General features: G+C 37.8%; 1 protein-coding gene across 3 annotated transcripts in view; it reads left to right on the top strand.

Annotated features, from left to right (window-relative positions):
- Positions 1 to 15,746, top strand: part of Zc3h13 (zinc finger CCCH-type containing 13) — a 68,317-nt gene that overhangs the window by 18,422 nt on the left and 34,149 nt on the right. For all 3 annotated transcript variants that reach the window (XM_028878198.2, XM_028878206.2, XM_028878191.2), the window contains exons 5-7: positions 8,825 to 8,933; positions 13,553 to 13,692; positions 14,048 to 14,205. In XM_028878198.2, coding sequence (XP_028734031.1) covers positions 8,825 to 8,933; positions 13,553 to 13,692; positions 14,048 to 14,205 — 407 coding nt within the window. The remainder of the gene's footprint in view (positions 1 to 8,824; positions 8,934 to 13,552; positions 13,693 to 14,047; positions 14,206 to 15,746) is intronic.

The following is a 15,746-nucleotide window of genomic DNA, read 5'->3' as shown; positions in this document are numbered from 1 at the left end:
AGGATTTCGTGACTTTTACAATTGTATTGCTTTCTTGTGCAGAAAATTCTAGTGCCTCTTTACATTATTACAGACTTTATATTTAGACAATATTATTACTAGCAAGGTGTTACAGTTTGCATGTAAAATGCCCTGTACAGGCTCATGTGTTTGAAAACTTGGTCCTCAGCTGGGGACAGTTTTGGTGAAATGCAAGGTGTTTGGCCTTTTGACATTGTAATTCACTTTAACAAATTACCAAGTTCATTCCAGAACCAGGCAATTGAATTACAAACAAAAAAAGCCTTTTACAGTGTTTTAATGAAGTTTATGATGGAGGAGGCATGGGATGGAAGTTGGGGGGCGGGGACATGCAGGAGGCCGGGGGCCTGTTCTTGTGTAGGCCAGGCTATCTTGCTCCGCCTGCCTCAGCCTAAGCAGCTCTGCAATTAAGAGCATGCGCTCTCGGATATGTTTACTGTGATTCTGTGTTGTACCTGTATCCGGCAGATTGGACACGCCCCGGATGGGGAGCTGGGCTGTAGAGCTTCCCTGTAGGGCTTCACGGAAGGAAGTGGGTCACTGAGAGTGGGCCTAGTGGGTTCTAGCCCATCCCTGCTTCCGGTCTGCTCTCTGCTTCTGGTCTCCGGTCGGATGTTTGTTTCTTCCTTGCCATTGTGAGCTGTACCCTCGAACTGTGAGCCAGACTGAACTTCTTCAGGGTTCAGGTGTTTTTCTGTCTAGTCTTTGTCATAGAAATGGGAGAGGCACTAATGCACAGGTTATTGAGAAGTTAAATCTCTTTGTAGTATTTAGGGTATGCCTTATTTGGGATACATCTACTGTATTTTAAACCACCAAATTAATACATGCATGAATTAATCCGTGTCATTCTGATTTAAGTATTGGGATTTCTTTTCAGTTTTGTAAATATACAAAATGTGGTTTTAAGACAGTTTACTTTTAAAAAGTCTGGCTTCCATCTTTTGATTGCTCTGCCTTGTTCCTTATAGGCCACATTTATTTTTCCTTCTGCTTTTATCTGTATATATGTGTACTTGTATATTTACACATGTTAAATGCATATGTTGATAGACACAGTGTATATGCACATAAATTTGTGTGTGATGTTTTTCATACATAAAAGATGACCTTATATTTCACATGGCTTTTTAAACGTTTTTCTTACAGGTTCTTACATTCCATAGCAATATATTGAGAGATTTCTTAGGCTTTTTTTAGTTCCATGGTGTTTCATTGTTTGACTAGACCATGTCTTATGTGCATGGGGATTTAGGATATTTCAGTGTTGTTCCTGCTGTAGAGCTGTGGTGAATGACTGTATACTTGTTATATTTTTTAGTGTGTCTTAGAACAAGATATATCTGAAGAATAGGGCTGGTGTGCCAGAGGGTCAAGGCTGCCGAGGCTAGGCAGTCTTGTGTTGTTGCTGGTGTGTGTGGTGCCTGTTTGTTTTCCTTTGGTGTGTATTGCATAATTTTTCTCCAGCAAGATAGGGGAACTGATGGTGTGTCGGGTTAGTTTTAATTTATATTTCTCTTGTGAAATTTAGGCATCCTTATGAACTCCTATCTCTATCTCTTCCTCTTCCATCACCCTTACCCCTTGTCAGCCTCTTCTCTATTTCTCAGTCTCCACATTTTAGGGGTCAAAGTTGAATATGATCTATCTGATAATGCTGGAGACCAGAAGTGTTTCCAGTTTTTGACCCCCCTACCCCCAGATTTTAGGATATTTGCTTATACATAGTGAGCTGTCTTGAGGATGGCAACCCTACCTCAATATGAAATTGGTTTGTATTTCATGTAATGTGTACAGGAAGCTTGAAGGTAATTTTGCTGGTTTTTGTGTACCTGTGTTTTTAGTGAAACCTTTATGTGAGGACAACTGTAGGTGCTGTGCCCACATAGCCTGTGCTGGTGCTTACAGACTCAGATCTGGGGCATTTCAAATTTTGGAGTTTTGAATTATGGATGCTCAGCCTGCAATAGCATTTTGTTTATGATATCAAGTATAATAATTTTCATTTCTCTTTTCAAAACTTAATGGGAGTGGGGCGGTGGTGGCACACGCCTTTAATCCTAGCACTTGGGAGGCAGAGCCAGGCGAATCTCTGTGAGTTCAAGGCTAGCCTGGGCTACCAAGTGAGTTCCAGGAAAGCTACACAGAGAAACCCTGTCTTTAAAAACAACAACAAAAAAAAAAAAACAACAACAACAACAACAAAAAACCCATTAAGGTTTTTTTAAAACCCATTGAACAATTTATATTTAACCATTTACCCAATGGAGGTGTGTTGATTGTCTCCCAGTTTTGGCAATTATAAGTAGTCCTCTGCAGACATTTTGTGCTGATTTTTATGTGGGCACAGGCTTTGGTTAAATACCAGGGAGTGTTGCTGCTGGATTGTGTGGAAAAAGAATTAAAAGAGAAGGGAGGGAGGGAGGGAGGTGATGGTAGTGGAAGAAACTAGTTTAGCCTGGCCTGACAACACAGGTTTTTAACACCAACTTCTTGGAGAGCCTAAGGCAGGAGGATGGCAAGTTTAGGTCCTGCCTAGGTAACTTAGTGAGGCTCTATTAAGGAAACAAAAGAAAAGAATGAGATTGGGTATCTCTGTGGCATAGCACTTGCCTAGCCTAGCCTACCATAGATTCAGTCCTCACTGAAACACACACACACACACACACACACACACACACACACACACACACAGAGAGAGAGAGAGAGAGAGAGAGAGAGAGAGAGAGAGAGAGAGAGAGAGAGAGATGGGAGGGGAGAAAATAGATTCCCCCCACCCAATAAAACCCATCTCTGCCAAACAGTCCTCAGGATTTTCTCTTGTATGCCCACTGACAGTGAATGAATCCTGCAGCCCACAGCTTACTGGCATTTAGTGGTGTCATTATATGGAATTTTGTCTTTTCAGAAACGTGTGCCTAGTCTGAACTTTTTTTATCCCCTGAAATTTTCACAGTGACTTGCCATGTTGAACATCTTTTCATATACTTGTCTGTCATCTGGATGTCTTCATTTTGGTGATACACTTTTCTTTTAATCAGATTTTTGTGTTGTTGAGTTTTAAGTGTTCTTTCTGTGTTTTAGATAACATACTTTGTTTGTTTGCAGATGTCCTTTGCAAACTTTTTCCTCATTTTTCTGAATTGTTTTCTCATTCTCTTGACAGTATCTTTCCTAGTGTGAAACTTTTCTATTTTAATGAAGGCCACTTAACATTATTTCTTTGATGGACTGTATCCTTGATCATTAAAATCCCTTACTTGAGATTATTTAGATATTTTCCTTCAGATTTGATCTTTATATTTATGTCTGTGATCCATTTTGAGTAAATTTTTGTGAGAACGGTAAAGTCTGTGTCCAGCAGCACTGGATACCTAGTTGTTGTGCACCGTCCTTTGAAAGACTGTGCTTTTTTCATTGAATTGTCTTTGCTTCCCATCCAAATGACTTGATTATCTGTGAGGGTCTATTTCTTTGTTTTCTGTTGTCTGTGTCTCTGATGTGTTCCTCTGTCAATTTGTCTGATCTCACACTGTCTTGATTACTGTCACTTTATATTGAAGTCTGGTGGGTTTCAGCTCTTCAGACTTGATCTTCTCTTTCCATACTTTGATTTACTTCTTGTAAACTTCAGCATCAGGCTGTCTAACGAATAGCAACCTGCTGGATTTTTGTTTTGTTGATGGTGACTGTATTCAATCTTAGGTCAATTCTATTGAAATATTGTCGTGTGTCATAATCGGCATCAGTTGTTACCTTGGCACACCTGGAAAGAGGGAAAGACCTCAACTGAGGAATTGCCCCCTTGAGTTAACTTCTGGGTGTGTCTGTGGGGCATTTTCTTAGTTGCTGATTTATGCAGGATGGCCCAGCCCGCTGTCTCTAGGCAGGTGGGCCTGGGCTGTATGGGAAAGGTTGCTGAACAGGCCAGGGGAAGCAAGCCTCCGTGCTCTCTGCTGTAGTTTGTCTTGAGCTTTTGCCATGGCTTCTCTCGGTGTATTAATCCCTTTCCTCCCTCAATTTGATTTTGGTCAGTGTTTTATCAAAGCAACAGAAAGCTAATTAGAACAGCATATTAGTATAGAGAAAATTGGTAGCTTAATGAAAGTGTGAAAATCATGAAATGTAAATCTGTGATAAACATGAGGTGCCTTTGGCTCTTGGTCTGATAGAAAAAGGTATTGAAGGGATTTAGTAATGATGTCCAAATATGTAAAGAGTAAGCATGTAGAAGTACTAGATCTGTTTTGCATAACTTCAGAGATTAGAACTAGTCCTATAGAATCTGGAGAGATAAAGATTAAGGAAAATTTCTGATAATCCGAGCCCTCTAGAAATAGGAATAGCTGTCACTGGAAACCTTGGGGGCTAATTTTTTCCCTGTTAAATTTTCTAATAAAGAACTTGTATGATTATATAGTGGTAATAGACATTTTCTTCTGTAAGATTAGAATTGGATTAAATATTCCTTTCAAAAACACAACATTTTATTTGGCTACTAACCCACTTATAATATAGGTTTTCAATTGTTAGCCCCAATAATTTATATCTCAGATTCTTTGTAATGTCTCCTTACTGTGTAAGGTAAGACTTATAATGAACATAATCTGCCTCACAAGTAAATGTTCAAGAAAAGTGAATATAACTGAAAGTAATTTAAAACTCCACAAACATTGGATCTCTGAAATGGAAGAAACCTAAAACATTTTCCTAAGTTAGGCACAGACTTATTAGTTATCACAACTTGGTCTTAATTGAAATGATCCAGTTGTAAATCTTACTCAGTTGATAAATTCTTAGGTATTACTAGAAAAATATTAGTGTGTTTTATTATAGACTGCATTGTTGTTCAATATGCTTTGAAATTTTTACTAATATTATTTGAGAATTTCATGTAATATATTTTGATCATGTTCATCCTCCTCCCTCAACTCCTCCCTGTAGCATGAATCCTAATTGGTCTAAATAAAAACCTAGCACCAGCTATGGGGTAAATGCTAGAAGATCAGAGAGACAAAGGAACAAGCCATAGCCACCTCTCACCTCACCAACTCCTCAGCCCAAAAAGAAACTCCTGTCTCCTCCCACCTTATATTCCTTTCTCTGCTCAGCCATATCACTTCCTGTTTCCACATCCCTAGTGCTGGGATTAAAGGCCTGAGATCCCAAGTGCTGGGATCAAATGTGTGTGCCACCACTGCCTGGCTCTGTTTCTCTTTTAGACTGGATCAGTCTTGTGTAGCCCAGGATGGCCTTGAACTCACAGTCTGCCTTTGCCTCTTGAGTGTAGGAATTAAAGGTGTGTGCCACCATTGCCTGGCCTCTATGGTTAACTAGTGGTTTAGCACTACACTATGATTTTCAGGCAAGCCTTATTTGTTAGATCACAAACAAAATATCACCATACCTTCCAGACCTAACCCCATTCCACCGGACCTTCCCCCACCCCACTAACCCTCCCCCCCTCCCCCCTCCCATCTTAAACCAATCCAGCTTGTGTTGGGTATGGGGCTTGTTCTGGAATGTTATTGATACATCAGGGTCACACTATTAAAGAAAACGGGCTTGCTTTCTCCCAGGAGCAACCAAATGCCAATAGTTTCTTAGCTAGGAGTAGCCTTCATGCTCACCTTCCCTATTCCACTATGGGATTTAGTTTGGCTTGAGTTTGTGCAGGTCTTCTGCATGAGTTGAAATTGTTGTAAGTTCATATGTGCAACTGTCCTGTTGTGCCTAGAAAACACTGTTTCATTGAAGCTATCACCCACCTCTGGCTCTTACAGTCTTTTACCCCTGCTGTTGAAAAAGTCCCTGACCCTTAAGGGGAGAGGTGTGATATATAATTGTCCCATTTAGGGCAGAGCGAGCACTTTGATGTTTCTTGTTTTCTTCACTTAAACCAGTTCTGGGTCTCTGTTAATTGCCATATACTGCAAGAAGACGCTTCTCTGTGAGGGTTTAGAAATGTACAGATGTATGGGTATAGCAATAAGTCATTAGAAGTCATTTTAATGCTATATCCATTTAGCAGAATAATAGAATCTCCCCTTGGACCTGTGACCTATCTAGCTGCAGGTTCTTGGCTTCATTGATAGTGCTAGGTATGAGTACCGTCTCGTGGAGTGGACCATCAGTCCAATCAGAAAAGTGCTTGGTTACTCCCATAGCATTTTTGTTAGTATTGTGCTAGTAGGTGTATCTTGTTGAACGGACCATTATCGTAGCCTACAGGATTCACAGCTGGGTGAGACTGATGATTATTTTTCTCCTCTAGCAATATGCAAAGCGTCTTCCAGCACTATGAAAGCTAGCCATTAGGGATGAAGCTTTCAGTTTAGTACCAGCTAGATTTCTTCATGTTCTGTGACTTGGGTGTGTGGTGTCTTCAGCAAAAGAATCTTATCAGGTTCTGATCAGGGTAACCTATATCAATAGCTTTTACATTTTTTAAATTTTTGAATAATCTGGTCTGAAGTGTTTGGCCTAAAATATTGTGGTTGCTTAACAGCATTCCAATATGAATACTAACTTTAGAGTATACGATAAAGTATAAGAAGGTTATGCTTCTAACGAGTATGTTTGAGATTTAAAGACGATATCAAGCCATTCTATTAAGGAAATTGAGGAAGCTGAGAGAAGACCATGCTACATATGTGATAAAGGAATGGTGTGCCTTACAAGTTATAAGCTAATAAGTAGAGAAATGGAGGAATAGAGTATTCTTATTGTCTTAGTTAGGGTTAGTGCTGTGATGAAGCACCGTGACCAAAAGCAATTTGGGGAGGAAAGGGTTTATTTGGCTTATATATCCCAAGTCATGGGTTCTTCCATTAAGAGAAGTCAAGCAGGAACCCAAGCCTAGCAGGTACGTGGAGGCAGGGGATGATGCAAAGGCCGTGGAGAACTCTGCTTTCTGGCTTCCTTCTCACGGCTTGCTCAGCTTGCTTTCTTACAGAACCCAGGACAACCAACCCAGGGGTAGCCCCACACACAAGAGGCTGGGCCCTCCCGCATAATCGTTAGTTAATACCCTACAGGCCTACCTACAGCTGAATCTTAAGGGTCATACTCTAATTGAGGTTCCCTCCTCTCAGATGACTCTAGCTGTGTCAAGTTGACTTAAAACCAGCCAACATATTTGTAAATAAGCTAAAGCCTCAGTGCTATCAAGATAATTTCCTGTATTATGATTTTATGAATGGTTACTATATATTGGGAAAAGACATAATCTTCTAACTTGAAATTCTACCACATGTTGAAGCCTGAGTACAGACTGTATGACATGTAATAGAAATTCTGTGTGATCTCTGGGCAGTTGGAGTTGCACTGAAAAACATGGGCAACTCAAGATTAGACAGTTCTAAACCTATAAATATGAACTGTTTTATAACTGGTGAAATCTACTGATTATTGTATTTCCAGTTCATAATGTGATCTAAATAACATGACATAGAGGATTACAGATTATCTTGTGTGTTTTGCTATTCTGTAATCCTTGTTATTTACATTAGTAGCTGGGTTTTGTGTGGCACCTTAGAAAGTTGGTTGTTGTATTCAGTATTTTGGAGGTAATTTCTTGTAAAGAAATCCTTTCGGTATGGGTGTATGCTGTGTATTCCGGGGGTTTAAATCACAGACCGTTCAGACGTTGCCTTGGACACAGGTCCGTTCTTCCGGTGCTCCACAGCCTGCACCTCATGCTACAGAACTGTCTTCCCTGTCCTCCCTTTGCCATCGCACAAACACCATTTCCTTATTTCTTGGTCTTTGGTAAATTTCCCCGGCAGAAGTCTGAGCTACTGCTTACATTTATCACATTGCATATTCTTATATAGTCCTTTGTCAGCCTGTGTTGTCTGGCAAGCAAACATATAATGTGATTTGGAATTAATGTTTGTAAGTTATACTTAAAGGTATAGAATTTAGAGGGATTCTTTAAAAAGCAAACTTTAAAGAAAAATAATTTGTGTTTCAGGCAACTAAGTTTTATGACTAGAAGTACTTGGAAGTTTAAGCACTTAATCTAACTGACAGTCATAGTGTTTAGATGATTACATAAAAGTGGTAAGTCACTGTGAGGGGCTTTGGTCATTTCCTCACTCCCTAATAAAATGTGGTTTGGAATCTTATAAAACAAGGTATTCAGTTGAATTATTGAATTGCTTTATAAATTGAAATACTGTTTTCCAGTTTGGAGTGTAGGTTACTATTAAGCTGAATATCCAAACCCTAGTATTTTATAGTATTTTGGCTATAGTATTAAGAGTTAGTATATTAATTGTGTTTAAACATCATTTGCTTTAACCAAAATAGGGTTTTTAAAAAGTCTTTTTCAAAGCTTTTATAAAATTATTACAATGATTTTGAGTTCATCCTTTGGTATATAGGAAAGTAGCTGTGATTTAGGGCATCCGTTTTAGATGGTTAAGAGTCTGCTCACTGGTTTCATCTTTGAAAGTTGGATTTTATATGTGGTCACTTTGCATCTTTCCATTGTACTTTTGCCATTTTAAACTGGTTTTTACCCAGTGGATTTTCACATAGAAGCTTAGTATGGAGTAGAACATCAAAGTATTGGGTTTCCTTGCATTTTTAAAAATGTGTGAGCTACTTCTTACATTTATCATATTGCTGTTCTTTAGAAAAATCAATTCTCTTCATGGGGCTTCATGTAAATGACACTTAGAGATCATTCCCCCCGAAGCAAAGCTGAGTGAAATGGAAATGCTTTGTACTCAATAAGGGCCTCATAACGTCTTTAACATACGGTAACTTGAATTTTGTTTATAAATGTCCTTTTTAGAAAGAATCTTCAAGAGGGAGACATAGAGACAAGGAAGACATAAAAATTGTTAAGGAGAGAACTCCAGAAAGTGAAGAAGAAAATGTAGAATGGGAGACTAACAGAGATGGTGAGTTTGAAAATCTTTGCTTTGCTTGTAGAATCTTGATTATTCCCTGGCCTAGTGTGGGTTTTGAGATAGCTTTCAACTGTCATCTTCAAATTGCTTCAGAATTATCGTATTGATTAGAACTGAGTTATCGGGCAGAAACAGGTATATAGTAGCAGTTCAGGGCAGAAAAGGAGGTTCACACCACCTATTTCACCTTGCTCATTCTTTATCCCCCACTTCCAGAACTTTATTGTATCCTTCGGGACTTCTTCCATTTATAAACTTTCAAGTTCCGTAATACTAAGTTTTAAAAATTTAAATCTAATCTAAATTTTTACAGAAAATAATTTAAATGTGATTATTAAAGTTATATTCAAGAAATTGTTGGCTTTAAGTTTTCAGAAGAAACTGAAGTTACATAATAATTCAATCTTGATCTTTATTTATGAAAATGTAAGAAACCATTTTTGACTCATTGTCTTGCCAGTTAAGCATCAAAAAAATCTACCTCTTTGATGTTCTGGTGAGTGAGTACTCTAACCAAGGAATCAGTATTTTTGAATAAATTTTAATATGACATATGTTCACTGAAGAGTTTTAGCTTTAAGAACTTCAGTACCTTTTCAGTGTAAGCTGAAAACAGACAGTGCTAGGCACTACAATATGTAGACACAGACTGTTGTCTGTGACTGCAGATAAGCTTGCAACAGAGCACAGCCCTGCCTGTCTGGTTATATACTGCTTATGAGTTACCGTGGCTGAGTGGAGTCTTGTGACAAGGACCTAGAGCTCACAAGACTAAAGTACTTGTGACTGCATTTCAGAATGTTATCTGAGGATGCAGCAAGACTGAGATGGAAAAGTACTCTAATTGCCTTCCATGATTAGAAATCTGTACTTATCGAGGGAATTACCAATGCTGTCTTTGAAAAAGTTGTTTCTAAGAACATACAGGGATTTTGCTTATGATTAATTCATTGAGATTTTATACTACCTCTTCTATAAAAATAACAGGAAAAGTACAATATCCTGTTGCGGTTGACGAATTATTTAATATATTGAGGGATTTATTGCTCTTTATTCTGTGTAAGAGGCCTTTCTGTTACTATATATAAAAATCAATATATTACATTGATTTTGAAACCTAATTTCCTTCTTTCTCGTCAATTTAGGGCATTTATTATATGCTCTTTTTCTATACCTTTGGTTTTCTTGTATGTACATTCCTTGTACATACAAGTATTGGGGGGTGTTGAATGAGAATGGCCCATAGGTTCATCTATTTGAATGCTTGGTCCCCAGTTCGTGGAACTATTTGGGAAGGATTAGGAGGTGTGGCCTGTTGGAGGAGGAGTGTCACTGGAAGTGGACCTTGAGATTTCAAAAGCCCAAGGCCATTCTCAATTAGCTTTCTCTGCCTCCAACTTGTGGATCAGAATGTGAGCTCTCAGCTGCTGCTCCAGCACCATGCCTGCCTGCTGCCATGCTCCCTGTCCTATGATGGGTGTGGTTGTTTTTCCTTCTTGTTTCCTAATTCTTCCTTTATTTGTTCATCGTGTAGAACAACATTAAAAAAATAAAATAAACATATTACAGGAGAGGACAATGCATGAAAGTACTTTGATAATTTTGGAGGCAGATTCACTATCCTAAAATAAACTAAAACCCCAAAGCCAGAGAAGATTTGAATATATGAAAATTAAAAATGGGCTTATAACTAAATGAAGAAATTAAAAGTAGATATTACACTAGAAGAAATATTTGACATATGTAAGCATTAATAAAAGATACCATATAAACATATAATGAACTGTCACAAATATTAAAGAAGACAGTCCAACTTTAAAAACTGATGAAATTTTAAATAGATAATCCTTAAGAACTAGAAATGGCTAATAAATGTTCAGATTAACTGAAGAGAAAGGCTCATAAGAGCAAAGATAGAATTGTCTACCCATTAGTTTCACAAAAATGAAAATACTATTGTTTTTAAGTGGTAGTTTCCATTGGTAAAGTTGTTTGTGAGTCCAGTTTGGCCATGGTAAAAACAGGAATTATATGTTGATTCTAGCAAACCTAGTTTGAGAAATTTCATAGAGATATGTTTGCACTCTTGAATCAAGACAGTTGACCATTGCAGCCCTGTGTATAGCAACAAGACATGGCATCCCTCAGGAGGAGAGTGGCCACGTAAGCTGTGGTGTACTTAGCTTATGAAATGCTTTGCAGATACTAAGGTGAAGATAGTTGAGCTGTGTGTGTGTGTGTGACATGGAGAGACCTTGTGTATGTGGCAGTGTTTGTAGTTCTGTTAGGGGGGTTTGTTCTTTTCCTGGTTTTGATACAGGATCTCCTTGTGTGGTTCAGCCTGGCCTCAAACTCATAACCCTTCTGCCTCAGCCTTCCCAGTGCTGGATTGACAGGTGTGAACCAGTATGCCTGGCAGTTGTATTGTTGTAATGGGAATTTTACATGTGCAACACTAAGCTGTCAGCAGTGTTGACACTATGAGGCCATTGAGGGCTCGAAAGGGAATTTCATATTTCTCTTGTCCTCGGATTTGTTTAAGACTTTAAGTGAGAGTGTGTCATAAAAACAAAAGGAAATCTCAAATATTTAGTCTTTAGTCCTTTTTATAGTTTTTAAGACCTATTTTGAGGTAATAAATAGAAACAATCTGATATATTAAAGAGTATGAATGTTCTTAAGACTTTTACCCATACTAGTAAATCATTTTATAGGCTAGATATACTACCATTCTGTCACTAGACCCTTCCTTGTGCCTTCCCAAACTGTAATTAAAAATGCTCCACAACACACCTAGAAGGCTTATTTATATGTCTTTGTTTGTGTGAATTGCTTTGTCCATGTCCTCAGTCTTCTTTTCTATTAATTAATAAGAATCTATTAGCCGGGAGGTGGTGGCACACGCCTTTAATCCCAGCACTTGGGGGGCAGAAGCAGGCGGGTCTCTGTGAGTTCGAGGCCAGCCCCATCTACAGAGTGAGAGAGTGAGTGCCAGGACTGTTATATAGAGAAACCTTGTCTCAGAAAACCAAAAAAAAAAAAAGAAAGGAAATCTATTTAAATAATGTCAACATTTCTTTTTATGTTGGCATCTTTTTATTACATATTTTAACTTTTTTCTGTGTTAAATATACTATTGTCATCATATGTAATATTTTGCCAGTGACTTAGTATCATACTCCATACATATGATGTGTAATCAGTCACTCAGGTAATGAACATACAGTTATCAGCCCCACACCAGGCTAGAATGGACAGTTGGTGTTGTAATGCATTTGAACTATGTGCAGCAATGATACCTATTTCCTGTGTTTAAAGTAATCAAGTGGGACTGTGTTTAGTGATTTTTTTTTTAATTCTCCATTTTATTTATTTACCTCTGTGTGACAAATAGTCTAAAATGCTAAGGGTGTACAAGAAGCACACTGGCTTGTGGTCAAGGATTAGGGTGGAAGTCAGTGGATTCCTTCCTCCAGGTTTCCTGGGTGAAGGATTGAGTGCCCATAACACTGAGAACAACTATATACTGCAATAAAGATCTTTATAATAGACCCTTTCTCGCCTTTCCTTCTCTCTTTAAAAACAAACAACAAACAAACAGAAGTTTTCATCAGAAAAGATTGGACATGAAAGATGACATCAGATCCATTGAATGAATGGTTGGTTCTGATATAAAGAGATAATTTAAGTCAATTGAAGTGAAAATGCTAGAACTCCTTAAAAATTAGCACACAGGCACCAGGCCAGGAATGACAGCAAACGCCTTGCTGATCTCTGAGTTTGAGGTCAGCCTGGTATACAAAGCAAGTTCCAAGACAGACAGGGCTCTTACACAGAGAAACCCTGTTTCAAAAAACAAACAAACAAACAAAATTAGCACATGTTAGTGTTAAAGTTAGTTAACTTTCCTTTTAGATACAAATCAATTGTCTCACAATAAAAAAGATAGAATTGGAGAACTAATGTTCAAAACACCTGGCTTAACCTTACTTAGTAAAAGAGTCTAAAGCAAGGACAGAGCTCTTCTTACCCTGTATGAAGGATTGAAGGCCTCGGTGTCCCTAGTGGGTTGCTGAGTACTTTAATTGTGACTTTGGATTTGCTGTCATCCATAGTCTTCAGTGCTAGGGCTCAGAGCCATGGCCATAAACAGTGCAAATACTCCACCACTGCTACATTCTAGCTTGAATTTTAGCTGTTCAAAATCTCTTGTGACAAAAACCCAAGCATCTGATAACCGTAAGTCACTTTTAGAAATATAGAAACCTTAATATTGGATTTTCAGAAGGAATGAAGTTCTTCATAGAAATACTATTCTAATGAAAGAATATACTGTTAAAAGTTGTATAAAAACTAGCTGAAGGCCGGGCGGTGGTGGCGCACGCCTTTAATCCCAGCACTCGGGAGGCAGAGCCAGGCGGATCTCTGTGAGTTCGAGGCCAGCCTGGACTACCAAGTGAGTCCCAGGAAAGGCGCAAAGCTACACAGAGAAACCCTGTCTCGAAAAACAAAAAAAAAACCAAGCAAACAAAAAAACTAGCTGAAAAGTCTTAATTCTCTGTACATAATTATAATAGTATCTAACAAATAATGGAATTTGTTTTTTAAAGATTCTGACAATGGAGATATTAATTATGATTATGTTCATGAGTTGTCGTTGGAAATGAAGCGTCAGAAAATACAGAGAGAATTAATGAAGTTGGAACAAGAAAACATGGATAAGAGGGAAGAAATTATCATTCAAAAGGAGGTATGTGTATTGAAGGGAATGTGTTCTTAACATAGATGTGGCTATTGATCACAGAAATCAGCTCCATGCTGTAGCTTACCTCGTCTAACACAGTGATGAACTGTTCAGTTCTCCTCATAGCAGCTACACCATAAAAGAGTAATCATTCAATCTTCACATGACTTGTTAAGTTCAAAATGCTTTTGCTGTTGAACCAAACTGACACTCCATTGCCTGTACCTGTCAGCCTGATACACACATGAGTTTTTGTTTTTGTTCCCCCGACTATTTTAAGATATGTGATTTTTTTTTTTTTTTTTTTTTTTTTTTTTTGTTCTGTGAGTTTCTGAATTAATTTACTAAATTACCTTGGCAGGTTTCCCCAGAAGTGGTTAGATCAAAATTATCTCCGTCACCTTCTCTGAGAAAGTCTAGTAAATCGCCAAAGCGGAAGTCAAGCCCCAAGGCATCTTCAGCTAGCAAGAAAGAACGGAAGGCTGCTGTGGTGGCTTCTCCACTGTTGGACCACCAGAGGTCAGTAGGGTGACTTCAGTGCCGAGAGCAGGCTATCTCTGCAGGGCTGCTAGAGAACTGCTTACCTATAGAAGGGGATTCTGTGAAACGAATGCCCAATCCCATTCACACACTAGAGCTTTCTAACTCTGGGATTTTGTGTATGTAGTGTGTATGCCTATGTGTTCTTATACTTTAGCCAATATGTATCATTTTGCAAAGTAAGTACTGTTTTTATGTATTGAATTGGAACACAAATGTATACTACAACTTTCTTTGTTCAGGTTGCCTTTTTTCTTAACATTTTTTAGCTTTTAGTATTTATACGTCATATTTATCTTTCTGTTGTCCAACATTTTTATTTCATTTTTTAAGCATTATCAGTTAAGAACAGGGAGTGTTCTACTTATTTTTTTGTTTACATGTCAAGAGATTAGTTATTTTAAAGTATGCACTCAGCAGTATGTACATTTGATTGTGTATTTGCTATAACAGTCAGCTAAAGAAATAAAAATAGAAGTAATGAAAAATAATTACATTAAGGACTAAGAATAAGACAGGAGACATTGAAATATCCCTCTACTATATAACTTTGAATTAAGGTACATACACTAATTTTTTTTTTTTTTTTTTTTTTTTTAACTAAAAACATTCCCTAATACTATTTGGCAAATCCTGTTTAGCTGAACCCACAATAAAGCTCATGTTATCTCCTGCTTTTAGACCATAACTCAGACTTCATTTACTTTATTTGCCTACATAATGTGATGCCCACCTCTGAACAAGGCATACAGATTTTCACTCGAATACCTCAGACCATGTACTTTGTAGATGCTGTAAGAGAAATCTTAAAAGAACAATTCCAAGTAAATTTTATGCTGTTGAAAAGCTGGTTCTCTCTTCTCCAAATGAAACTCAAATTCATTAAGAATGACATTTATGCTTTGACCTTTTCTGTCTTGTCGATATTTTTATTTAATTCTGTCTTACCTGCCTAGTTCTGAATACTCAATTCTGCAGGTTTTAGCTTAAATTCTAAATTTGCTGTTAGGTTTCCCCATTTTTTTCTTACTCTACATAATTTTTTCCCTATCAGAATTTGTGTAGATTCTTTTTTTTGTCTTAATTGCTGTTTGCATTATAGTTCAGCTATGGCATGTGTGTTTTACAGCCTTTATTAGATTTAAGCTTCTTGAAAATTGGGCCTTGATGGTTCATTGTTCTGTCTTCCCACTGCTCCTCCTTTGCCTGGAGCTTTTGCTTTGTAGCAGGTGCTCTTGGGACCCTCTTTGTTCCTAGGATTGAGTGATACTGTGAAGGGTATGAAAGAGGCCGACCTTTAGAATGGTGTGAGGTATCCTGACTTGCTCTTCTTCCTCTTGACTGTTAGTTATACCGCTTACACTCAGGTCATCCATTTGTCCAACAAATTGTATCACTGAGCAGCCTTTCTTTTTCTTACTTGTTTATGCACTCTTTGAAGTTTATTCTTCTCATAGAAATTTCTAATAACTATTTAGATATAAAGGATTGATTTTATCCAGTGTTTCATATAAATGTTT

This window comes from Peromyscus leucopus, chromosome 9 (assembly GCF_004664715.2).
Source record: "Peromyscus leucopus breed LL Stock chromosome 9, UCI_PerLeu_2.1, whole genome shotgun sequence".
In the NCBI taxonomy this organism is placed as follows: Eukaryota; Metazoa; Chordata; class Mammalia; order Rodentia; family Cricetidae; genus Peromyscus; species Peromyscus leucopus.
Note: the sequence above shows the minus strand (reverse complement) of the source record. Positions and strands in the feature narration are given on the sequence as shown.